Source organism: Protopterus annectens, chromosome 4.part0 (assembly GCF_019279795.1).
Source record: "Protopterus annectens isolate FY-2018-M chromosome 4.part0, PAN1.0, whole genome shotgun sequence".
Lineage (NCBI taxonomy): Eukaryota > Metazoa > Chordata > Ceratodontiformes > Protopteridae > Protopterus > Protopterus annectens.
Window position 1 is genome coordinate 107572327 of NC_056733.1, and position 27654 is coordinate 107599980.

General features: G+C 43.8%; 1 protein-coding gene across 1 annotated transcript in view; it reads left to right on the forward strand.

Moving 5' to 3' along the window:
- Nucleotides 1–27654, forward strand: part of LOC122799215 (myosin phosphatase Rho-interacting protein-like) — a 2938789-nt gene that overhangs the window by 1940121 nt on the left and 971014 nt on the right. The window contains exon 13 of the mRNA XM_044068133.1: nt 19614–19723. Within this exon, the coding sequence (XP_043924068.1) occupies nt 19614–19723 (110 nt within the window). The remainder of the gene's footprint in view (nt 1–19613; nt 19724–27654) is intronic.

Below are 27654 nucleotides of genomic sequence, written 5' to 3' on the forward strand. Positions count from 1 at the left end.
CATGCATCTTAGCATGGATAGCCTTTCTTTTAGGTTAGTCCAGGTCTGTGAGTGTGGCTGTCAGTTTGGGACACTTGTTCCTATTAGGAGGGTAAAACTTCAATATTTGAAGATGTACATAGTTTTGTGTGTTAAGTATTAAGTTAATAGGTTTTAGTGATTAATGGGGGTGTTGTTTTGAGTGTTTTCAAAAAAGTTTTGTAAGATATGACATAGGCTCAAATGGGTATGACAAGAAAGAACTGTATAAAAGATCAACCTGCCAAACTGTATGCATGTAACACAAAAGCTAGAACTAGACACTTAACGATAAAGACACGTAAAAGCTGGAAATAATAACTTCTTAACACAATCACGCGTTCTGTAATATCTTTAAATATCAGTGGTCTGACAGATAAATACAAAAAAGGAGTGGTGAACTATATTAAAAATGCAAAGTGCACTTGGAGAGAACTGAACATGTGAATTTGATATAGAAAGGTTTTCAGGCTTTTTATTTAGCAGAATACCTGGGACAAAGGAAAACAGAAGTACTTATATTAATTGCAAGAGGAGCTTCAGTAGTGGTAGAAGAGGATAAAAATGGTAGATTTATAGTACTAAGGGGCTTCTGGCAAAGGAGGAGGATTACACTGGCATGTACTTATATTCTACCTAAAACTGCTATAGTGGAGTTTAAGAAAATTCTGGGAGAAATAGCTTTAAGCAAAGAATGTTACTTATAGGTAGGGACTGGAATTTGATTTGCAGCAGTGCATATGTCTCTGGCGAGTCCAAAATGGAAAATACAACAAAGGAGGGTAGATTTTTGAAGAAATTTATGAAATTGTTTGCAAGGAAGATATGAATTCAATAGTAGGACTTTGGAGTGAATTTATGTATTATTCCCCAAGGTACAAAACCTGGGCTAGGCTAGGCAGAATTTTCATTTCAGAGGAACTTGTGCATTTAATTGAAAATGTTGATGTGTACCCAGAAACTGTTTCATATCATGCACCAATAATAATTAAAATAAAAACACAGGGTTATGAAATAAAAATGAGACTCTGGCACCTTCCCACCTATCTATTGAAAAAAGAGGAATTTAAGGAATGGGAAGTGTAAATTATTCAGGCGCTATTAGGGAAGATAGAAATTTATTCTGAAAATATAGCTAAGGAGTGGGATAAAATTAAAGTGGAGTTTAAAAATAGGATGTAAATAAAAGAGAGATATGGTTAAGAAGTAACAAGAAGTATTTAGATGGACTAACAGATGTTAAAGTATTGCAGAATAGGGAGAACCTCCCAGAACAAGAGGTGCAGCAAGTACAGAATGTTAAACAGTAATATGTATGAGTTTAGAAAGATTGCTGTTAAGCAACTGTTTTTTTAATAATAATTCCAGAGCACAAAAACTTCTAGCTTGATGACTCGGGCAACAGAAAGTAACAAAGGGCTGTCGCCATGCTTAGGGAGTCTATAACAAGGAAAATAAGAGATGCTGTAGAGGTACTAGAAATATTTCAGAAAGTCTGTGAAACTCTGTATAAAGCAGAGGAATATGAAAATCAAATCTTTATGGAGTAATTAAATATGCCAAGGTTAGTGGTAGATGAGGCTCAGTTACTAACAGTTAGGATAGGAAGAGATGAGATAACAATGGTGATGTATAAACAATCTACAGGAAAGTCCCCAGGAATAAATAATATTCCTATGGAAGCTTAAAGCTAGTAGGGAAAAAAACTGAAAAAGATCTGGAAGGTTTTGTTTAACAGTATTTTAAGGTAGGAGAAGCACCAACATCCTGGAAGAAAGCAGTGGTGGCCGTAATACCTAAAGAGGGTTAAGACCCAACAGATCCAGCTTTGTACAGACATATTTCAATCCTAATCCATGATTATAAAGTGCTTATGTCCATCGAAAGTGATGCCAAAGTTGAAAGATATGGATCATTGTGCTTTTGTGGAGGGGAAGCAAACATTTGATTACATTAACAGAACATTGATGATCCAGAGGGAAGCAAAAAATAAGAAAATACCACTGTCGTGGGTGGGTCTTGATTAAAAGCATTTCACAGAGTAAGTTGAGACTTCATGAGCAGGGTAATGGAAGCATTTGCATTCCCTGATAAAATTATAAGGTTGATTAGGAGGTTATAAGAGGAATCGGAGGCAAAAATTAAAGTGAGTGTGTTTCTCTCTGATAATTTCTCCTTGAGCAGAGGAACCAGGCAGGGGTGACGTCTTTCCCCTTTGTTATTTGCATTATGTTTAGAACCATTAGCAAATGAAAAGGGACTGGGAATTCAAGGATATAATTGGCATGGTAGTGAAGAAAAGCTTGCTGTATTTGCAGATGATATGATTTTATACCTGATAAAACCAGAAAAGGATATTTCAGTGTTGTGGAACATTTTGTGACAGTTTCAGATCTTTTTCGGATACAAAATTATTGAAGCTAAAACAAAGCCAATAGCTGTAAATTATGTACCCAAACAAATTGGTTCAGCAATATCCACATTTATGGTGACATGATAAAATGAAGTATTTAGGAGTATGGATTAAAAATTATTCTGGTGTGGGAGTTGATACAAAATAATACAAAAACTGAGAAATTGGATATGGATAGTAAGATACAAGCAGCTAAAGTGTTTTTAGTCCCTTTAGTGTTATACAAGAGGGCAGGCATATTTTTATCAAGCAGAGGAGAAGTTGTGGATAGGAATTAATAAAAATCTGAAGGATTTCATCTGGGATGGGAAGACGGCAAGAGTCAAGTCTGATAAATTGATTCATCAGTAGAACAAGGCAGATTGGGATTATCCGATTTGAAGGGGTATTTCAGAGCTAGACAGGCTACTCATTACATCCGAGTGACGCCTCCTGGCGCATCTGCAGTTAACTCCTGCTGATGCCTATAGGTGTCAAGTACTGCAAATACACATCAATAATTCCAAAACCATGTTTAGGGCAAGGTTTTAAAAGATTTCATCTTAAAACTTGCACAATGGCAAATTGAGCTACATTAATATTTGACCTCTGTCTAGTGCAGATAGAGATATTAACTGTTGTTTTTATGGTATTAATTTATATAGTTAAAATTTTCATATTTTTCTAATTGTCTCAACAACCAAGTAATACAGACTAAACTCTTTAGCCTCATATGAAGGCTCTCAGCTACATGAATAAAATGCTGCTTGACAGTATGTGTGTAAATCGAGTGGTTGTTGTTATATTGTAAGTTTGAAAAATATTACAAACGTAATAGTTACTGTGTTACTGTGACATAAAATTCAGTTTAAGACCTAGAACCTAAAGAATACTACCACTATAAGAATATTTTTTGTTAAAGGGTTTGCCATTTATACTTCTTTCATAACCCCTATGGTTCCAGATATATGAACATTTGTTTGAAATGTGAGGACATAATTTGATTCTGTCAAAAGACTTAGCCCATTGGAAGTTACAGTGCAAACTTCCTGAGCTCCATTGGAGTGAATGATAGTTCAACCAATTTTCATTAACAGTTCCACATTTTCACCAGACAATCTATTTCTGAGATTTTTTAAAGTGGAATAGTTATATTTGAGTCTCATATAATCTCTTACCACCACATATTGGTCCCATCATCAAGTTCATTGTACTCTAATATGGGTTTGTTTGTTGTATCTTTAATGTAAATGTAGATTAGATGCACCCTGCACATATTTTCCCTCATTTGTTTTTCACACAGAACGATTGTTCAAATTATCAAAGCCAATATTGTGTCCAACCTGACCGGGATGAAGAGACATTCTTCCAGATGGATGGGTGTCAGGAAAAAAAAAAAAAAGAAAGAAAATCCCATTATTTCATGTTCTGTAACCCAAGTGTGGAGTACTTTTTTAGGTGTACATTCATAGGAGGTTGTTAGGCTAATGGCCCTAGGCCTCTTACAAGCCTAGCCAAGAGTTTATCCCCAAAAAGAACCTTCAGTCAGCACCTGTTGCCCCTGTCAGTGAGGGACACAGGTGGAGCCCCTGGGACAAATTTGTGGTTTCCTATCCACTCATCAAGTTTGTGCTTGAAGAGGGTCAGTGAAGTGCTCTATTTGACTTGTATGGGAATTCTGTTCGAGACGAGGCAGCCTCTGGGAGACGAATCTGTCTCTCTTGCAGGTTTTTTTAATGTCGCATATTAGATTCAGGCCTTTTGAGCAGGTAGTGCATGAGGAGTTAGACTTACGGATATGAAGCATCTCTAGTATGGCATGGTTCGAGATTTCCTTGTAGGCAAGACACAGATCACTCCTGAGCGATCTGTACGATACTGAGTAGAGTGATGGTGATTTGAGCCTGTCTGCGTAGGACAGGTGTTGGAGACCATGGATTCTCTTTGTGAGGTATTTCAGTAGGCTTTCCAGTTGGCGCAGATGTTTGGGAAAGGTATATCCCAAATGGGGCGTTATACTCAATTATTGGTCTAATGAAGGGAGGAGTATAGAGAGGTAATAACCTCCTTTTTTCTGGATGCAATCCCTTTACTTATGAGATGAACCGTGTAAAAGGCTTTTCTGACCACTGTCGCGCTACATGATGGTTGAATGTGAGGTTGTTATCAACCTGAGTGACCAGGTATCTCACCACAGGTTGTGTGCTTAGGGGGTTGCCATTGATGTGGTATTCGGTAGGGGTCGTGTTTTTGTCGAATGGTGCGATGATGCATTTTGTTTTGCATTTAGCTTAAGGCCATGAGTGTGGCACCAGTCATTAGTTGCTGTAACACCCTCTTGCAGTATCTTAAGATCATTTGGGGAGTCAGTGACAGCACCCAACTTATAGTCCTCCTCAAACATGGTCAGCCACAGACCTTTTGTCTTTGCCTGGACCTCTTAGAAATAGATGCCAAACAGTAGGGGTCCCAGGACAGATCCCTGGGGAACTCCACTAGTGACAGGTCTGCTATCGGTGGTGGATGTGCCTGTTTTGACTTTGAGGGTCCTGTCGGTGAGCCAGTTGGCCACCCACCTGATAAGGTAGGGATTTATGCCAAGTTGTGTTAGCTTTTCGATGATGCCCAAGTGGGGGATTGTGTCAAAAGCCTTGGCCAAGTCTAGGTAAGCTGTATGCACTGAGTTTCCCTCATCCAGGGCCTTGGTGACAGTCTCAAAGAAGTCAACCAGGCTCAACAGGCACAATCTGCCCTTGATGAATCTGAACTGGGTGGGGTCAAGTGCTTGGAGATTGCCTTTGTCCTTGTTTATGAGATCCATAATAATATGCTCCATGACTTTACAGATCAGGTTGGCAAGCTAATGGGGTGATAGTTTCCAGGTTCATTAGTGGCACCACCTTTGTGCAAGGGGATGACAATGGCAGTTCTCCACTCTGCTGGAATGAAGCCTGTACTTAGGCTGTGGTTGAATAGGGTGCTCAATGGCAAAGCCAATGCTTGCTGGAGATAGTGCAGAATACATCCTGGGATACTGTCAGGTCCCATGGAAGCTGTGTTCTTTGCCTTGGATAGAGCCTGTAACACTTGATTTATGGAGATGTGAGGTGCGGGACAAGTTTCGGGGATGTCGAAAGGGCCTTTGGGAGGGGACAAGGGGGGTGAAGCCTGCTCTGAACCTGGCTGCTAGCAGGTTGGCTTAAGTGTAAGTGATACTGTTAAGTACTAATTCAGAACAAATCTGGGCTTTGCCACTGAGGTTCCTGACGTAACTGAAGAAGACTTAATGGTTTCCTTTTGTTTTGGAGGCTAGTTTCAATTCATAATTGGCCTTGGAGATTTTCACTAGTGATCTAATTTGCTTGTTGAGGCTAAGGAGGGAGTTTGTCTAATTTGGAATTTGTTCCTTTTTACCCTTAGACAACAATTTCTTCCTTTTGTTGCAAAACTTGTTGATAGAGGATGTCCACCAAACAGGTTTGTGTTTCCTTGAGGAGCAGGTGTTAGTTCTATTGAGTATGGCTGAGTCCATGCAATTGTACAGGTCCTTGTATACTGCATTAGCGTACTGTTCAGCATAGTTATCTGCATCCTCTGAGGGGAGTGGTGGTGTGAAGCTACAGATACCTTCCCTTAGGAAGTCGTAGTAAGCTTTTGAGAAGTTTTTTAGCTTAATACACTCTACAGATTTGTTCTTTTTGCTAGTCCCAAGACTTTATTGAATCCACATAACTCCATCATATCTGTCCCTTGGCCGTAGTCACTAAAACCTCATCTGTTAACTGTTCCCAGGTTTGGATTTTATCTTTGTATTATATATGCCCGATACCCTACGACTAGGGAGACTAGTAACCGTCATGATCATCTTTCGGCAGCATTAGTTAAGAATCAGTCCACCATAACCTTATATCATCCAATTTTTCCATATTCTTTGTTGAGATATTACTGTCGTAAGGACACTCTTTATCTAATTTATTTAATGTAATCCTTGTTTGTATATTATTAAAATTTGGTGAATTTCCCTTTATTCTCTGTTTCCTTTAATCTTTGAAACTTGACTGGTTTGTAGTACTACATTCCTCCCTCCACTCTCTCTACTAGTTCCTTGTTTATACTGACAAAGAGGGATATCGTATATATAGTTAACCCTTTAATTTCAACATTTGAAACTGCATTCCTGCAGCTGCTTTTACTTTCTCCTGGTTGCGTTTTTACTGAAGTAAGATCATTGCATTGCCAGAAATAGAAACTGATTTTGAAAACTTTGAAATACAAGTTTCTTTAGAGCCACCATCTAGCTCAGTGGTTATAAGGGTTAGAAGGGGAGGCATCACAGTGGTGTTAGTATTACTGCATTGTAGCACTTCCTTCTACAGTCTTGCTCTCTGCTGTACATGCTTCTTGTGTATGTTTTTTGTCTGGTGCTTCATTTCTTTCCAGATCCGAATTACATTAATTTATGATCCTCTAAATTGCAACAGCTGTGTGTGCCATATAAATGAAAGTGTTTGTGTATGTACATTCTGTGATTAATTGGCAAACCAGTCAGGAGTAGTTTCTCTTCTTTGTGCCACACTGCCAGCTGAGTGCCAGGGTAGTCTGCTGCTCCTTTACAGTCCTACAGTGGATTTGGCATATACTCTGGGAATAAATGATTGACTTGAATGAGTGAACGGAACTGGATTTTCTAAAGTTGATACATGTTTTTTATCCCTGTTAAAACATCTGATCTTTCTACTTTTAACAATCTTTAATCTCCCACACTTTTCTATTAACATTTTATAGGATAACTCCTCATATAGAAAGCCATAAGAGTTTTCTCCAGTTATTGCACCACTGACTGGTATATTCTTTTTTTATTTAAAATGTTGCATGATTTTTCTAAATCTTTTGTATAATGACACTTCCTGTACACATGACATTTTACCACCAAGTTATCCTGTTGAATAGATGGCATGTGACAAGAACTGAACTTCCATCATGGTTCTCTTTTACAAAAATAAATTCACAAGTAAAGTAAATAGCTTCCCCATGAGCAGCTGAAGAACTAGGACTGTACACTGCCTAAACTAAATTGCAGGTGTCAGTCTGTTGTGTTTTAGAACAAACCAGACTTGGGGGGGTCAACAGATTCTACTAAATCTAACAATCGGAATATTTATGTACTGTTAGTTGGTTTGTTATAACTGTCTGTTGTGATTCTGGACTTCTGTAACCCGAGAGAAAAAGAGTATGAATCCAAGGCTTTGAGATTCTCAGAAGTACTAATGTTACATAAGTAGTTAAAAGTCCTGTGGTTGTCAGAACTGCATAAGTATACTGTCAAGAAGTCTTGTGACTGTTGGAGCTTTTGTGTTGTGTAGCTATCTCTCCGAGGTTGTACATTCAGCATATTACCTCAGCTCATAGGCATAGGGGTATATAGCCTAAATCTATGAGCATGTACCAAAGCATGCATCTCCAAACCAGCTGCCGGAAGATTACTGAGAGAAGGAAGACCTGTCAGCTAGGAGGGGTTAGCTCAAACAGGTAAATAAACTCCCCCATTTCCATGCAGAGTGGATGTTAAAGCAGAGGGGAGGGAAAAAGAAGACTGAAGTAAGCTAGAGAAAAGGGGAAGGATGGTAGGAAGGAATATTGCAACAGCGATTAGTAGCAGAGCCGGATCATGGTCAAATGGGGCCCTAGGCAAGGTAATGGATTGCCCCTTCCCCTGCAGCCATTTCCATGTTTCATTACTTGGTTATTTCGCCCTTTACCATAAACACTGTTCAGACCTCTCAGTGTGCATACTGTTTTCTGCTTCACTTATACAATGATTATTTGGATTTAATTTAAAACTTTTATTTCAAATTTTATAGCATAAACACTGATAGTCATTTGTTAAACAAAGCAATACAGTCTCACAATGAAAACAGACTTGTCATTAAAACTCTGCCCTTGAAGCTCACGTTCATTGAAACAGCATTGAAACCAACATTAAAAGAAAACGCATCTGACCAGTGGCAGATGAAGTTTACCTTTGGGCTGTTTTCAAATCATAGGCCCCTTGCACAAATTTTTAGGACAATATGTATATGCATGTGTTCTTTGATTCACCTTCCTGATTGTATTAAGTTGTATTCCTTGTATAATACAACACTACTTGTTAGATCGTGTTTTAAATTTGTAGCTTTGAACATTTTTCCAGTAAGCAGTGACACAAAGTGTATGAATCGGTAATGACAAAGCTGCCCAGTTCAGAACATTTCAACCATAAAAGATCACTATTACAGATTTACAGTCCACCATTGTCAGTCAATATGCACAATCTCTGCCGAAGTAAAAAATAATGCTACATTAAAGAGATCTGTAACTAATGAAGAGGTTGCAGCTAACAAACTACTTTATATCTCATTGTTTCATCTGCAAATTTAGTGCCTGCTGCTCTTGAAGAATAAATTGCCAGTGCTACATTCAAAAAATGGTAAGCTGGCAATATTGCAATAGGGAATGGTTGGCAAACTGACAACAGGTTCTTAGTTACTAGACATCAAATCCAAAGGACACATCCAGGACTGCAGCATCCCCCTTAAAGTACAACACAGTATCAGCAATCCATTTACATGCTGTGGGAGTAGAACCCAGTCTTTTGCATCAAAAGCAAATTTGCTACCTGTTATGGTACTAACAATGCTTTAAATAATTCTATAGCACAATAATACCATTTGCTAAACAAAACAGTTGCACATTGTAAACAGACTTGGCATGAGCAGCAGTAAGCTTCTCTTCCATGGAAGCGTGCAATTCCTTGAAAATGTACTTGAAACTCAATTCCTTGAAAAATACACTTGAAACTCTTTTTTTTTTTTTTTTTTTTTTTAAAGCTTGGTAGTTGGGGTAGAGGATTCAGACTCTTGTTTCTTGTAATTAAGGTACAGGATTTTCCCTTACTGGGGGCATTTTACTTACACACGCACACACCTTACTTGTCCATGCTTGCTGTAGAAGAATCCATCCAGGACTGAGTCTGCATTCTGCGGAAGCAAGCAGCACTGAAATGGAACATCACCTTGAACTTAAATTCTGCAACAGACTCAACAGGTGGGTGCGACTGGACACAGAATGCATTCTTAAAGAAGAATGCCCTTAAAAAAAAACTTGCAATTCTTTTTTGTAATTAAAAAAATTAATGTGACAGTCCCTCGGCAAGTGGGCCCCCTCCCAGCCAGTAGGCCCTAGGCGATTGACTTGGTCACCTAGTGCTGAATACAGCTTTGATCAGTAGGACATCTACTGTTGTGATAAGTTCTTACTCAGTTGTACTATGTCCTGACTAAAGTCACTGTTTTAGTATTCCTGGCATGTGGGTGATTGTCAGAGCTGACATAAGTAGAGAGAAGGATAGTTGGCTACTGAATAGATGAGATGTCTAGCAGTACAGACAGGATAGACCTAGAAAAGGCATCAGTTATGTAGTGTTTGGTGAAGGTTTGTACAGAGGACCAAGTAGCAGCTTCCAAGATCCCCGTGGCGTTTACTTCCTTGTGAAAAGCACTTGAGGAAGCCACTGCCCTACTGGAATGAGCTTTTGGACAGGAAGATAAGGACTTACCATGGTGTGAATAGCAGAAAGAGATGGTCTTGGAAATCAAAGTTACAATAATTTATTTGGAGACCATCTGGCCCAGCTTATAGAAGATACAAAATCTGATCAATCTTCCTGAAGGATTTAGTTTTGCCCAAATAAAATCTTAGTTGTCTGTGAATGTCCAGAGAATGCAATACCCCCCCCCCCCCCCACATTTTGAGGATTGGGAAAGAAAGTGGGAAGGTGAATAAGCCTGATTGAAGGACAGTTTATTCACTACCTTAGACATGAAGGATGGATTAGCCCTTAGAAGTCACCCTGTCCTTGTGGAAAATAAGAAAAGGTAGAATGGACATAAGAGATTGTAACTCAGAAACTCTCCCGGCAGAGGTGAGAGCCAAGAGTAGAATAGTTTTCCAAGTACAGAATTTTAAAAAGGCAGAAGTTGCTGGTTCAAAGGCAGGTAAAGTAAACTTTTCCAGCACAATATTGAAATCCCAAGGGGACAAGATGGGTTTCCTTGGTGAGTTAAGATGCAGAATTCCCCTAAGTAAAAACTTTACTTCCTCTCTAGCCATGGGGAAGTGGGTTAGAGAGAGAAAGGCATTAATGGCTAACAGATGAGCTTTTATAGAAGAGTAAGCCAAGCCTGAATGAAGTAATTTCCAAAGATATTGCAGGACAGCAGGGACCTGTGATTAGATTGGATCCTGACTGTGTTTGCTGCACCAATAAGAAAACCTTTTCCATTTAAGCCATGTAACACTTTCTAATAGTAGGTCTCTTGGCTTCCTGTAGTACTTGAACAACCTCCTCAGAGAATAGGTGTCCGAGAGATTAAAATCTTATTATCCACAGAGTCCAGTTGAGTTTGGAAAAATTTGGGTGGAGAAGCAGCCCTCTTTGTTGAGTGATAAGGTCTGGTTGCAGAAGTATTTTCTTATAATTTTCCTTTGTCAAGTGAAATAGCAGAGGAAACAATGTTGTCTTGGCCAAAACGGGGGAGGGGGGCAATAATAGGAGTTTGGGTGCTTCCTTTGTGCTTTTAGATGAAATTTTGAAGGAGAGGTAGTTGAGTGAAAGCATAGTGGAACTTCCCTGTCCACTGGAAGAAGAAGGCATCCGTCCTCCAGGTTGAGGGACAAGGTTCCCTTATGCAGAAATGGAGAAGCTGATGGTTGGTTGGTGATGCAAAGAAGTGTGCCCCACTGAAGAGTGATTGCCTGGAAAAATCTGTATGTTTAGAGCCCATTCATGGGGGTTCTCCAAGGAGCAGCTTATGGAGTCTGCAAGCACATTGTCCTGTGAGGAAATGTACGTGGCTGTGAGGGTGATGTCCATCTGAGTGGCAAAGTTCTATGTCTCCTGTGCTAACGTGTACAGTTGATAAGACCTGGTGCCTTCTTGTTTATGTACCACATGACAGTGGTATATTCAGTGTACACTAGGAGTTGCCTGGGTTTTCATAGGTGGGAGAAGGTGTGCAGTGCTTTCAGAAGAGCCCTCATTTCCTTCAGATTGATATGATGTTCTTTGTGTTTCACTGTTGCAGTCATCACATTTGGGTTATCCTGCCAGGGGTAGCCCTCAGTCGGCCTGAATACCAGAGGCTTAGTATTTTTGCGTCAGTTGCTGTCGCTCCAGAACTGATGTCAGGTCGTCAGTGGTATAAAATCAGGCAGCCAACACCATTACATCAGTCTGTCTTGCCGAGGAGCCCGAAGCAGAAGCAATTCACACGAGTGCCAGTCGGCTGCTACCTGAGTTTTCGTTCATGAATTGAAGTTGAAGTCTTCTAAAGCTAAGTACCCCGTTGGGGATCCTTTTTTCTTGCTCTAACCAATGTCAGAAAAAGTTAACAATTGTCTCACCTGTGGAAAGTAAATACCACACCAAGACTTCCATTCTTATTGCGTCACCTCCTGTTTAAACCCATGCCACGATGTCCCTCGCTGTCGGTTTTATGCTTTGTTCAATGCCAGAACTATACGTCATTGGGCCCTTATTGTAGCTAGATATTTTCTCTCTCAGTCCTCGAATTCCGATATGGCTTCAGTAAGCCATCCGACTATCTATCTTCTGAAAAAACGTAAGGATAAAGGCAGAGACAGACAGCACAGGTCCAAAACTGCCGCTGATGCTTCCGTTAAGCTAGTCGTCAGTTCTCCGGTCCTCAGTGATGTGCTTTCACAGCCCCTGATGCCCACTTCTCTGGATTCGCAGGCCACTACCGAGACCCTTTCGGAGTCCGGTTTGCCGAGAGACTCTTTTTCGACTAAGGATCCTGTGGATGTCTACCTTGGATGGGTCCGGAGCCGCTGAGCAGGCACAGGCTTCTGAGGAAGTACTTCACACTTCCGATACTAGACACAAACCGACGACTTCTTTCGCATCTTCAGTTCTTTCTAAAACTACCGAGTTTCTAAGGCCTAGAGTATGAACTATACCCAAAAAAAACAGCGACCCAAGCTTAGGCACCTGCTTCGTTGCCTCGATCTCAAATGCTTAAAATGGCAGAAAACCTTATTATGCTTATTAGGGGAAGCCAGGCTACCCCTTCCAAAAGAAAGAGAGACTTGTCCCCAGTAGTTTTATCTGAACAGGAGTCCAATGACTCTGATGCTTCTGAATATGAAGACATGCAACCCCTCTCTGCTTGTGAGGATTCTGATGCAGAGGAATCCATTCCTTCTGCCTCTCCACCCGACGATTTTTCATTTGGTGAAACTCTTCATACTTTAAGGGAGCATTTCCAATGGGAATGTCAGGACTATCCTCAATCAGAAAAGAGACTCAGGGAATTCCTAGATTTACCACAGCACAGACCTTTGGACATTCCTCCTGTCCTGGACGTTGTTGATGATGTTTTTTATGGAATCCAGTTTTACTCCTTGACACACTTCCTCCTGCTCCCAGGAAACCTGACAGGTACTACAGAGTCCCCTCACTCTCACAAATTCCTTGTCAAAAATCCTACTGCTGACCCAGAGGTCATCTCTCAAGGACCTAAAGGAATTAAAGAAACCTCAGCTAAGAATCCCACTCCCTCAGACAGGGATTTCCGAGCTTTAGACATATGAGGTAAAAAAGTATATAGCTCTGCTACTCTTGCTGTTAGAGCACTGAATTGTCAGTTCCACATGCTGAAATATCAGCAGCATACCATGGAACTCCTCAAACAAAAAATATCTTCCTTTCCTGCTTGTGCAGAAAATAAAGAATTACAAGAGCTTATGCATTCTGCAAGCCAAGTTACTAAGCACACCTTGCAATGTGGCTTTGATGCCCTAGAAGCTTCTTGCAGAGCAACAGTCACTGGTTCTGCCCTTAGAAGGCATGCTTGGCTTAAGGAACATACCTTGTCAGACCATGTCAAATCAAAATTATTGGCCGCACCATTGAACAAAGACAATTTGCTTGGCACCAAGGTAGAAGAGGTCTTAAAAAAGATGGAAGAAAAAGCTAAATCTATGCAGACAGTTAGACTTTTTACAGTTCCAGCCTTTGAGGTTCAGTAGGCATTGCCCCTCCAAGCACTGGTCCTTTCCGGCCCCCTCCAGGCCATCTCAGCCCAGACCCAATGGAAACAGACCCCCCCCCCCCCCCACAGACAGCAGCCCCAGGGTATGCAGAGATCTGAGCAATGGAGTTCCTCCTCTTCAAAAACAGGGAGTGCTAAGCCACCCCCTTATTGTAAGAACTCACAATGACTTTATACCTCCACCCCTTACCTCTGCCCACCTGCTTGTGCCCCTAGGAGGAAAACTCTCCTTCTATGCAAACAACTGGGCCTGTATTATCAATGACCGATGGGTCCTCAACATAGTGTCCCAGGGATACAAATTTTATTTCCACACACTGCCAACCCCAAAAGGGTTCCCAGATCTCCCTCCAAACCAGTGGGCAGAGGCCAAAAAGCAAGTCCTTTCCCTGCTCTCCATGAGGGCAATACAGCATGTTCCCGCAGACCAGATAAGCCAAGGTTTCTATTCCAGACACTTCCCGATACCCAGAAAAGAGGGCACCTGGCACCCTATCCTCCATCTATCCATTCTAAACACCTTTCTGGTAATACCAGAATTCAAAATGCTCACCCTCCAGCAGCTTCTTCCTATGCTTTCCAAGGATGCTTGGTTAGCCACCCTAGACCTAAAAGAGGCCTGCCTACACATCCCAGTCGGGGAATCTTGCAGGAAATATCTACGTTTCAGGGCAGGATCTATGCATTTTCAGTTGTTTGCACTTCCCTTTGGCTTATTCACTGTTCCCAGAGTTTTCACAAAATGCCTGGCTCCAGCCATTGCTTTTTGCAGACAAAGAAATATTCAAATTTACCCCTACTTAGTTGATTACCTGATTCGGGCAGACAGTCGGGAAAAGCTGTTACAGCACCTGACTTTTGTAAAGGACCTACTGACCTCCCTGGGGTATACTATCAGTGAAAAGAAATCAAAACTAGTCCCCACACAAAAAATTGTATTCCTGGGATCAAGCCTGGACACAGCATCCCAGATGGCATTCCCTTACTCCAGAAAAACAAGCCTACCTGACAGGCTACTTCTCTCAACTAGCCACCAGAACCCAGTTATCTGCAAGCTCTAGGGTTCATGGCCTCCTACATTCTATTCATTCTGTATGCCAGACTGCGTATGAGGAAGCTACAATGGTACCTAAAAAGCCTTTGGTGTCAACACTCTCAAGACCTGGAAGCTATCATACCAATGATACCGTCTCTAAGGAAAGATTTTCTTTGGTGGGCAACAGCATGCAACCACAACAAGAGACTTCCCTTCTCACAACCCCACACCACCCAGACCTTCACCACAGACGCATCAGACTATGCCTGAGGTGCACACCTGGACAGCAGGTGCATTCAGGGCCATTGGAGCCCAAATCAAATACATCTGCACATCAACCAAAAAGAGATGCTAGCTGTTCAACACTCCCTGACAGCTTTCAGACCCCTACTCTCCCCGGGCCCTCTACTGATCAAAACAGACACAGACAACACCACAGTGATGTGGTATATCAACAAGCAGGGAGGGACTCACTCTTACCTCTGTGCAGGCTCGCCATGACCCTCTGGCACACGGCCTCAGCCATGCATCTACACCTGCAAGCACAATTCCTGCCAGGCTTCTTAAACTCTCTGGCAGATAACTTAAGCAGAAACCTGCCAGACCCACATGAGTGGCAGCTAGACCACAGAACCGTCACCCTTGTAACCCAGAAATGGGACACCCCGAAGGTGGACCTCTTTGCCTCCCACTTCAATCATCAGCTCACCAAATTCTGCACCAGGGAACTTCACAGCAAGGCCTGGAAAGTGGATGCTCTATCCTTCCAGTGGGTAAACTTCTGCATTTCCCCTTCTAACACTCATTTCAAGGGTACTGCTCAAAATAGGGAGGAAAAACCGAGGGCAATCCTGATTGCCCCAGACTGGTCACGCCAGCACTGGTACCCACTGATGCGCAGCCTGTCACCCCTGCCACCATGGCACCTACCTCAGATCCCAACACTCCTGAACCAGAAGAATGGAGAATGCATGCATAGCCAATTGCAGGCCCTCAACCTGGCAGCCTGGCTTATTCCCTGACCTCTCCTCAAGCTGCCAGCCTAAGCAAACAAGTCCTAGATGTTATACGTGAGGCCAGATGCCCCAGCATTAGAAAATCCTATGCTGACAAGTGGAAAAGGTTTTGTGCCTGGATCCAGGTTAAGGGAGCCAAAACAGCACAGCCCTCCCTACCACTCATCCTGGATTACCTAGCAGAGCTACTACACAGGGGTCTGACCTTCTCTTCTATTAAAATTCACGCCTCTGCCATCTCTGCTCATTACAGCACAGAGCCACCTCTCTTCTCGCACCCTCTCATCAAACAGTTCCTAAGAGGGCCTTACAGCTTAAGGCCACCCAGAAGAGCTCCTACCCCAGCTTAGGACCTTAAATTTGTGTTGGAAAAACTCGCCCTACCCCCATTTGAACCTGCAGCTTTAGCAGAGTTAAAATTCCTCTCTTGGAAAACAGCCTTGCTTCTGGCCATCACTTCAGCTAGAAGACTTTCAGAGCTACAAACACTCATGGTTATAGAGCCCTTTATCATTTTCCATGCTGACAGAGTCTCCCTCAGGACTAACCCATCCTTCATGCCTAAAGTGGTGTCCGGTGTGGCTCTCAACCAATCCATTCATTTGCCCTAACCCACAAAACAAGGGGAAATGATTCTGCACTCTCTAGATGTCCACACACAGCTCAGATTCTATCTGGATAGGACTAAATCTTTTAGAAAAACTGACCAATTGCTAGTCAGCTTCGCAACAGGAGCAGAGGACAAGGCCATATCCAAACAAACAATCTTCAAATGGATAGCACACTGCATCCATTTCTGCTACAAACAGCATGGGAAACCATCCCCAAAGGGGGTCAGGGCAACCTCCACCTCTGCAGCTTTTCTCAGAGGGGTCCCCACCAGGGACATCCTGGAGGCTTCAACATGGACTTCTGTTCATACCTTCACCAAGCATTACCACCTGCCTATCTTCTCCAAATCCAGGGCAGGCTTTGCCACTGCAGTCTTGCAGGGCATGCCCCCAGTCTTCTTGACTGCCTCCACCCTTCTCTACAGTTTTGGGAATCAACCCAAGTGTGATGACTGCAACAGTGAAACGTGAAGAACATAGTACAGTTGTGTGCACCTAGCATAAATGTTGATGTTCGAGTGTATTCACTGTTACAGTCCTGGTTTCCCACCCTCCATCCCCCTTGTCTCTCTCTCTCTCTCCTTACAGGGAAGTTTTGGTATTTACTTTCTACTGGTGGTGTTCTTCCACCATAACCTAGCTCCTTATTTGGGGGCTCCTGACAGTTGGGGCAAGAAAAACTGATGTAATGACATTGGCTGCCTGATTTTATACTACTGACGACCTGAACTCAGTCCTGGAGTGACAGCAACCAGTGCAGAAATACTAAGCCTTTGGTATTCGGGCCGACTGAGGGCTACCCCTGGCAGGATAACCCAAATGCGATGACTGCAACAGTGAATACACTTGAACATCTACATTTATGATAAGTGTACACAACTGTACTTTTCTTCAAGGTCTGTGGTTTCCATTTGCCCTGTGTCCGGTGTGATCCTGTCTATGACCCCCATGCCTCATCTGAGGCATCTGTGTGAACCTCTTGGAGGAGAAGGTGGTGTGAAGGGAAGTCCTATGTTGAGATTGACCTCTTCCTTCCACGAAAGTAGCTCCTTTTTGAGACAAGGGATTGAGGGGGACCAGGGTGTCCAGTGGGTGAGAGTGCTGTGACCACACAGATTTTAGATATCTTTGGATTTTCCTCATGTGAAGTCTGGCTTAGGAGAAGAGTAGAAATGGTAGCTGCCATCAAACCCAAAGTTTTTAGCATCTCCCTTGCTGTACAGTGTGTTGCAGAGGAGAGGTCTGGGAAGAAATTGGCTAATGAGTTTGACTCCTTCCCTGTTCATTATCTTGTGCCCAAAAGAAGCATCTGGGGAAATATTTGCCCTCCATGTGCAAGTATGGACAATATTTGAAATGGATAAATGGATTGCTTAGATGACGGAGCAGAGAAAATCTGGGCTTTTTTGACAGTTATGGAGTTTCAGGGTCCTCACTGTATCTACCAAAGACCTATTCATTAGCAGGAGGTGCAGTCCATAGTACAGAACACCATATAGCCAGTTGCTCCACTGGACCATGAGGGATTTTTTTTCATTCCATTTTTTTTTTTTTTTGGTCTAGAAAAAGATGAAGAATGTCGTTGTCTTTTAGAACTAAAATGGGTAGTTCTTTTTGCATTCAATGTAAAAAGTTCAGGGTATTTTCTGTAGAAATTCTGTCTTTTAAGCAGTGGGACTAGTTCTTTACAGCAGATACATGAGGCAATTTTATCCCCAGGTCTATTCACTTGGCTCACAAACAGTTCCTTAATGGTGTATCAGCTGCTCCATACATCTTTACCAAGCGTCTTGTGTGTATTGCAACTTAACCTTCAGACCGTAGGGATTTAAGTATTTCCTTACATAAAATGACTAGCTGATTTTGGATCAGTTCAAGAAAGCTCTTTGTGTCTGTGGGCAGATTTTTGTCACTGTTTGAATTTTTGGGGATAATTTTGAATATCTAGGTCCCAAATGGACTCTCTCCAAGACTAACATCCTTAGATAAACTTTGTTGAGGGTGATTTTGTTTTACCCCAGACTAGAAATTCTCAGTCCTTTTCTGCTGTCAGTCTACAATCCATAGAAAGTGTTCACCCACTGCTTCTTTTCCCAGTGCCTAAGTTCTCTTTTACCCATCGCTACTCCATTTTAGCATTTTTGTTTAATTCACCATAATCACATGTAATGTAACAAAAATGCATGTTGTTTGCTTGCTTACGGGTAAAAATTTGACCCCATTGTGAAAGTGACCTGGTCTGGGCTCTGATGATTGCGTTCGTTCTTATGGATACAATGATAATATTGTAATGCAGTTTGTACCAGGAAAGCTTGTACCACGAGTCTGTCATTATGTTCAAACAGATGACAAATGTTTTGCAGACTTTGCCTTCCTGTTAGTATCAGTAGCTGTTACTCCCGCATAGTAAAAGTTATATAAATGCACTTGTTTGCTCCTTTTGCTTCCCTGCTTACCGTAGTATTTACTTTGCTTCTCTGCTTACCGTAGTCGTTGTGTCTTTTGGCTTTTCCCGGTTAGGGGTCGCCACAGCGGAACTCTGGTCCGCTAATGATTGGCAGTAGATTTTTACATACTGACTTGCCAGGCCTGACGCACAACCTTCAACGAAAGTACGTCCATTCACGCATGTCTCCACACAGAAGACGCTTTCGCTGAGAATCGAACAGGACAACATCTTAATGTGAGGTGACAACGCTACCGCAGCATCTCTGCTTACCGTAGTATTTACTTTAATTTCAGTCCATGTCACAGCTCATCTACAGCAGGATAAACACAAGTATGTGCATTTCACAGCAAAGCTGCACTATTCCTGATTGTGTCTAGCACTTTTAATGCTAGTGTTTTCTCTGTGAATGTGGTATCCTGAGCAGTTGTTACTGTGACATCAGAAAATGGTATGGTTTTTATTTGAACAAGAAAAAAAAAGAAAATGGTTTGGTTTGTAGTACACAGAAATATAACATTTTGTATGCACGGCAGTGGTAAAATGTTAATGACTTTTTACTGATCTGGTACCTTTTGAAAGAAACATTATTGTTCAAAGTTTGGTACCAGTGTTTTAGGCAGTGATGTAAATTGACAGATGTGGTGGTGATGGCTTAGCCAGGTTCAAGTGTCTTTGTGAAGTAGCCTTGTATAAATGGAGATGAGTAGATGTTGCTGCATGGTGTCCACTGAGGTTTCCTTACAGGTGCATTGGTTAAAAACTGCAACATGTAGTGAGAAGGTTAGTAGAATGTTCAACTTATAGATACCTAATGCTCGGCTGTGTGTGTGCAGTAACCACATTGCCCAGCGGGGGCAAAAAGCGTCTTGTACTTTATTCCTGCAGAAATTGTACTCCTATACCAAAACCCTAGATTATTTTCCTTTTCTAACTTTCTCATGAAGTCTTTAATTCATTTTTGTTGTATATTTAAATTTTAGACTCAGGAGGCCATATATACATTGTCAGCAATGACTGCTGGTATCCGTCGAAATTGGATTCAAGCAATTATGAAAAATGTGCAGCCATCAAAAGCACCTGATGTTGCAAGGTGAGTTGTCCGACACTCACTTGTTTAGAAATAATTTTGTATTAGATGGTTATTTATACAGTTTGAGTGATTTCCTTATGGAGAAGTTTTAAATATAGTAAAAGAAAATGTGGTTCATCTGGACTTTCAGGATCACAAGGAGAACAAAAAGCTTATGTTAAACCAAGAGAAGATGCATTCTGTGACAGTGGGACATTTTCTCATTTGAGATTTGCATGAAAAGTTAAACAGAGCAGTTACGTAACCTTTATCCCACTTAGCCCAGCAAAGTCTTGTGGGTTGCATCATTTTTTGCTGCACATCCTTTCTGATTACATTTAGTATATTGCATTTTGACTGTAACAGGAGTGGTAAACAGATATTACTGAAACCTTAGTTTTACAGTGGCATTTTGTATGTATTTATTTACTAAGTATATGCAGCTCTGTACAAAACGGAGAAAAAGAAAAAATATGTATCAACCTTGTTAAAGTGTTACTTTCAAGTCATGAAACCTGCACTACTCAATGTTAAGTTGTCAATCTCGCCTTCATTCTTGCTGGATGGGTTCGGAGCCGATCCTCGGCTCCGACTCGGCACTTGCTTTAGCTTGAGAACTCCTTTTACCAGCTCGAGGCAACCCTATATCCCATGATGCAAGACGGAACTACCTCAGATCTCGTTTGCCGCTTAGCGAAAGAGGTCTCCTTTGCCAGCTGAGGTAAGTAATTTTCTTGTTAAAAGAGAAAAGCTTAGTTAGGGTTTTATTTCCCCCTTGTATCCATTTTTATAGCCTGTAGTGTGTTACAGCCCACCCTATTCCCTTATATTTCAAAACTTTTTATTTCCTTTAGTGTAAAAAGTTTAGTTAGGCCTAAACCCCATTGGTTAATCCCTTCCTGTGTGTTGTGTGTTAGGGGGTTAATTTTGTGTGTTTGTTGGGGTTTGTGTGTGACTTCCTCCTAGGATTATGTCTAAGGAAGGCAAGGTCTCAGGCTTCAAGAAGTGTGACTCGTGCTGTCAGAAAATGTCTCTGACAGACGGTCACACTTCTTGTGTTTACTGCCTGGGGCCTTTGCACCTGCAGGACTCCTGTGCTTTGTGTCACTCTTTTAGCCAGAGAGTCCTGCAGGAACGGAGGAATAAGCTTATCCTCCGTGGCTTACTTAAGCCAGAAGGTTCTCCCTCTAAAGCAGGGTCTGGGAAACCTTCTAAGCCACCGAAGGCTCAGGCTTCAGTATCCAAGCCTCCTCCGGTGGCTCCGGCTGGAACCGATCTATCTACCTCAAAAGTAGTGGGTTCGGCACCGACTGGTTCCGACACCTTGTCTACTGTGGCCTTGTTGGCTCCGGCTGGAGCCGACACCTTATCCAGCATCGGAGCCGAGAAACCTTCGGTTCCATCTGGAATTCAGGGGACTTCGGCTCCGATGACTTCATCCCGAAAGAGATCTCGGTCCCCTTCATTGCAGAGTATCCACTGCCCGGGTCTCCTCTTTTGTCGGAGCGGAGCCATCGGAGCCGATCTTCGAGATCTTCCAGGCTGTCTGACCACGACTTAGAGAGGGTGGTAAGCAGGCTGTTGAAGTCGCAGGCACTGGCCCAAATGCTCCATAGCCCGTCTCAACAGACTTTGGCTATTGCCTCACCCCTTGAACTTCCTCCTCCGACTCCACACCAGAGTTCGGAGCCGGAGCTTCTCGGGACAGCGACTGTTTCGGCGCCGGAGCCGATACATCCTTTGGCTCCGTCGTCCTCGGCTCCGATCTCCTCCTTGAGGCCTTCCTTGGAGGGATCCGGTCGTCGGGTTTCCCTTGTCGGCTCCGAGGGGCTAGTGGCATCGGACCCTTGTCCGACCCCGCTCTCCCTCTCGGGGCTTCGGCTTTGGTAAGCTCGGCGCCGACATCGGCCTCGGAGCTTTCCCTCTCAGTGGAGCCGGGAATTCCTGTATCCTCAGAGCGGGGATATTCCGGCCTCCCGGGGAGGGGAGCCTTTGAGGTGATGAGGAGTGTCCTGGCCTCTGAGCCAGGTCAACGGTCCATCCCTCTAGCTCCTCCCTCTTCAGTGCCTGTAGACGCCTCTTGCTCTCAGGCCCAGGGATCCATCGCCCCAGGTTTCCCCATTGGGAATTTCCTCCTCTTCCGAAGTTTCTCCTGATCCAGCAGGTGAACCCCCTCGGAAGAGGACGTGTAAGAGGAAACACACAGACTCCCCCGAGTCTACTACATCGGATACCGACTTAGATGAGTCGGAGGGTTCCCCATGATCCCCCTCTGAGGATGTCTCCTTCTCAGACATCCTTGAGCTCCTCAAACAGAGGGGGAATTGGCCATCCATTGATCCCTCCGAGGATGAGTCGGTATACCTGGAGGCTTTTGGATCCCGACCCTCCACCTCCTGGGTGTCTCCGCCTTTCGACCCACTTATGCAGGTAGTGGCTCGGAAGGCGTGGGCGGCTCCAGATTCTGTGGAACCTGTCCCCAGGAGACCATCCAAATTTATCACGGCCCCTACAGACAAACAGTTCCTTTCCAAGGGCGTCTCTGTGGATGCTATGGTGGTGGCGGCGGCCACTAAGAAGGAACTGGCGGATCCTTCAGTACCTGTCCATCCTCCTAACAAGGATTCTAGGACCATGGACAGGTATGGAAAGCGGATGTTTTCTTCAGCGACCTTTGCTATGCGTTCGCTGAACTACCTTTGTCACTTCACCAGGCTTCAAAGAGATATTCTCAAGGAACTGGGTGAAGTGGTCCAGGATCCTTCTGCTGCTGGGGCTCAAGAAAAGATTGCCTCGCAGCTAGCAATCCTGAATTCCCTATCCAACTCCTCCATGCGGCTCATATCCTATGCGGCCGATGGAGCGAGCAGGGCCGCAGGCACAGGAGTTGCTCTTAGACGCCAAGCCTGGATGCGGCTTTGTAATTTTGCGGACCCCTTTAAGGCGTCCTTCACTAATACCCCCTTTGATGGTTCGGCTTTGTTCAGACCTCAGGTGAAGGATACCTTGACCAGGTGTGAGCAGGACGGTAAAACTCTTTCTGCCGTTGGAGTCCATTTTTCCACTCCTAGACCATATCCCAAGGGTCAGAAGGGGGGGAAGATGTGGTTCCGCAAAGCCCAAGGAGCTACACCGGACACACGTGGTCAGTTTACCCCCAGAGGCAGAGGGGTAACAACAATAGACGCCGCCCTAGAGGCGGGGGGTCCTCAGAACCAGGGCAACAGGGAGTCTCTTCCTGAGAAGCCCTTTCAGCATCCCTGAGGTGTTGCCCGACTGTCCACCCTTGGAGGCAGTCGGGGGAAGGATTTTGCTGTACCCAGTAGCCTGGCAATCCCTATCACAAGAGATGTGGGTACAGTCGATCATATCCGAGGGTTACAAAATCCCCTTCGAAATGTATCCCGTACCTCAACAATCCCTTCCAGACATCTCACCCGGTCAAAGGGATTTGGCAGAACAGGAGGTTTCAAAGCTCCTAGAAAAAAGAGCCGTCCAGACTGTGCCGGCAGACCAGGTAGGATCCGGCGTCTACTCGAGATTCTTTTTGGTCCCCAAAAGGACGGGAGATTGGAGACCAATATTAGACCTGAGCAATCTAAACAGATTTGTCAAGAAGGCAAAATTCCGGATGGTCACGCTTCAGTCCATTCTGCCCTTTCTGGGCAAGGACAACTGGATGTGCTCTATAGACCTTCAGGATGCGTACTATCACATAAAGATTCACAGACGCTCCAGAAGGTTTCTCCGCTTTCGGCTAGGGAACAGTCATTACCAATTCAGAGCCCTGCCCTTTGGCCTCACTTCAGCCCCCAGAGTGTTTACCAAATGCATGGCAGTGGTCACAGCTCATCTGAGACGTCAAGGATTCCAGGTGTTTCCTTATTTGGACGACTGGCTCCTCTCTGCCACCACCAGGTGTCAGCTTCTTCAGACCAGAGACTACACTCTACAGCTTTGCAGGAGTTTGGGAATTTCAGTAAATTTCGAAAAATCTTCCCTGCTGCCTTGCCAATCTATCACCTTTATAGGCGCAGAATTAAACACCGTCAAAATGTTAGCCAGACTAACAGATCAAAGAATTCTGGACATCCAAAAATTCGTTCGGATTTTATTGCAGAGCAACAAGGTCAAAGCCAGATTTATACTGAAGGTTCTAGGTCTTGTGGCTGCGGCCATTGTTCTACTACCACTGGCTCGCTTCCACATGCGTCTTCTGCAGTGGATGCTATTCACGCAGTGGTCGTACCACAGTCTCCCGATGAGGCACGAAATCTTAGTCACACAGTCGTGCAGAACTCATCTGAATTGTTGGATATCTTCCCCTCTTCTTCATCAGGGCCGACCCTTTGTTTCCCCTCCTCCATTTGCCACAGTCATTACGGATGCCTCTCTGATCGGGTGGGGGGGGGGGGCATTATCAGGGCAGGACGGTCCACGGGACGTGGCAACCCATAGAATACCATCTGCACATAAATGTCCTGGAGATGAGAGCGGTGCTTTTAACGTTGCAGGCCCTCAACGACTTTCTTCCCACGGGGACTATTGCAGTACAAACGGACAACATGTCCGTGGTCTGGTACATCAACAAGCAGGGCGGGACCAGGTCCTATCCGTTGTGTCGAGAAGCTCTCAGACTTTGGCAATGGGCAATCTCCTCTCATCGGTTTCTGATAGCAACGCACATCCCCGGCAGGTCCAACCTCTTGGCGGACAGGCTGAGCAGATCCATTCTGATGCCTCACGAGTGGTCTCTCAATCAATCTGTAGTGGATCAGATATTTCTGCAGTGGGGCACTCCTTGTTGCGATCTTTTTGCTACTCTTCAAAACAACAAATGCCCAGATTATTTCACCCTCTTTCCCCTTCCAGGCCAACCCCTGAGAGACTCTCTAACCCAGGATTGGCCCCGGGGACTTCTGTACGCTTTTCCTCCTTTTCCCTTGATTCCACAAGTCATTCAGAAAGCCACCGTTTTGAGAGCCAAATTGATTCTCATTGCCCCTTATTGGCCTCGACAAATTTGGTTTCCGTCTCTGCATCGTCACCTTCTGGTGCAGCCCTGGCATCTGGACCCAGTTCCGGATCTCTTGACCCACCAGTCGGGTCAGCAGCACCGGGCCATTCATTCTCTCAACCTCACTGCTTGGTTGCTCCACTTCCTTCCCCAGCCAGGCTTCCGATGATCTCTGACTCCGTCAGAGACATCTTAGTGTCTTCCTTAAAGTCGTCCACTAGGACTGTTTATGCTAGCAAGTGGCGACGTTTTTCTATTTGGGCAAATTCCAGGAATATTGATCCCTTTACTGCTCCTGTACATTCTGTTTTAGATTTCCTGGCGGAGGTTTTTCATTCAGGATCCTCGTCATCTACAGTTAAAGTACAACTGGCTGCTATTTCCAAGTATCATGTTGGCTTGCATGACAATAACATTATGTCTCATAGATTCTTCTTCTTCTTCTTCTTTCGGCTTTTCCCGGTTAGGGGTCGCCACAGCGGATCACCTTGTCCGCACATTGATTGGCAGTGGAGTTTTTACAGTGCCGAGTTGCCAGCCCGGCGCCCAACCTTCCACAGAAGGCACACTCACACGCATACCTAAGGCCAATTTAGAGTGTCCAATCCACCTGCAGCATGTCTTTGGGATGTGGGAGGAAACCGGAGCACCCGGAGGAAACCCACGCGACCACAGGGAGGACATGCAGACTCCGCACAGAAGGCACCCCAGCCGGGGATCGAACCGGAGAACCTCTTGCTGTGAGGCGGCAATGCTAACCACTGCACCACCGTGGCCGCCCATTATGTCTCATAGATTATGCAAGGCCTTTCTGAGAGGAGTTTTTCTCCTAAAGCCGCCTATAAAGCATCCTCCTCCTCCGCAATGGGATCTAAACTTAATGTTGGCATCCTTGATACTACCTCCCTTCGAACCGTCTGCTTCATGTTCTTTGAAGTTATTGACCTGGAAAACTATATTCTTACTGGCTGTCACTTCAGCAAGAAGGGTTTCCGAGATTCAAGCTCTCTGAATTCGTTCCCCTTACTTGGTTTTTCATAAGGACAGGGTATCATTAAGAACGAACCCTTCCTTTCTCCCCAAAGTTGTCTCTCAAACCAATATTAACCAATCTATAGATCTACCAGTCTTCTTCCCAAACTATTCCGACAGAGCTGAACAGAAGCTTCATTTTTTGGATGTCCATCGTCAGCTCAGGTACTATTTGCATAGAACTAAACAATTCAGAAAATCGGACCAATTATTTGTTTCCTATGCAGAAAACAGGATAGGTCTTCCAGTTTCTAAAGTGACCTTATCCAGATGGTTGACTTCCACCATTTCCTTTGTGTACTCTCTCAGAGGCAAGCAGCTATCTTCTAAACCAAAAGCACACTCAACCAGGAGTCTATCCACTTCTGCAGCTTTTCAGGATAGACTACCCATTGATACTATTTGTGCAGCAGCTACTTGGGCCACGCCTCATACCTTTGTCTCTCATTACAAGTTGGACTTGGCCTCCAGAGATGGGGCCAGTTTTGGTTCCACAGTTCTCAAGAGTCTGTTCCATTGAGCCACCCGGGATACAGGTGCTAGGGACGCGGTCCCATCCAGCAAGAATGAAGGCGAGATTGACAACTTAACATTTAGAAGTTATGTACCTACCATAACGTTCCATGTTAGTTGTCTTCTCGCCTTCTTTCTTAAGGCCCTCCCTCCTACCCCCTGGCCTGGACAGATCTTGAAGAGTTCCTATCAGGTTGTTTTCCTCCTGAGCCTTCATATGAGGACTCTTTTTATGAACTTGTTTCCTAAATTATGTTAGGTTAGTCCTTAGCAGGGTAGGTTAGCTACCAAACGAGATCTGAGGTAGTTCCGCCTTGCATCATGGGATATAGGGTTGCCTCGAGCTGGTAAAAGGAGTTCTCAAGCTAAAGCAAGTGCCAAGTCGGAGCCGAGGATCGGCTCCGAACCCATCCAGCAAGAAAGAAGGCGAGAGAAGACAACTAACATGGAACGTTATGGTAGGTACATAACTTCTAATTTTTATGTATTCAAAGAGCCATAAATGCATTGTCTGCCAAGGTGGGTGGAACAAAGATTAAGGACTTCACTGGGGAGTTGTGTATGCTTTTTAAGGCTAAGGATGGTGTTGGTGGTGTTACGTTGAGTAAATGCGGGAAGTGTTAGTACACTGAAAAAGTGACATGTAGAAAAATGCACATATTGGGAAGAGCAGACAAATAATGCATTTCTGTGATACTATCAGGGTGCGTTTTATGTAAGGTATGCGAATATGTATTTCAGATGATGTTAAAAGTTGCATGTTTTAAAAGACATGAGGAACAAATTTAGCTAAGTGTGATACATTTTCAGAAAATGCATTGGAGTTCATTCTGATCACCTATTTAATCCTGTTCATCATATCGGATGTATCGAGGCACTTACTGGACATAGACAGAGGGACCTAATCCCTCCCTTATGGGGCACAAGTTCATTAAAGGACAGCCCCCCACATATACATACACACACACACACACACACACACACACACACACACACACACACACACACACACACACACACACACACACACACACACACACTCCATTGCACACCCTTCGGTGATTTAGACTACAGCACATCTTTAGGGTGTAGTAGTTGAGATTGGGTCTGTATTACGAGATCGAATTTTCAGGTGACCGAACACCTAAACATCGAACTTGTAATATCAGAAGCAAAATCCAGCAAACAGACGATTTAACGCAGAGAAAGATTTCCCTTGGCCATTTGCCGGAATTTGCCTTTTGTGTACTATAGAGCGATCTCGGAGTTGGTATATTTAGTTAGGGGGGGGCGTCAGTGGGTGGGTGAAGCCCCCCACTTAGATTTGGTGTAAAGTTATGTTTTTGTTTTGTAGCAAGCGGTCGTCCTTCACTGCGCCATTCACTGTTTT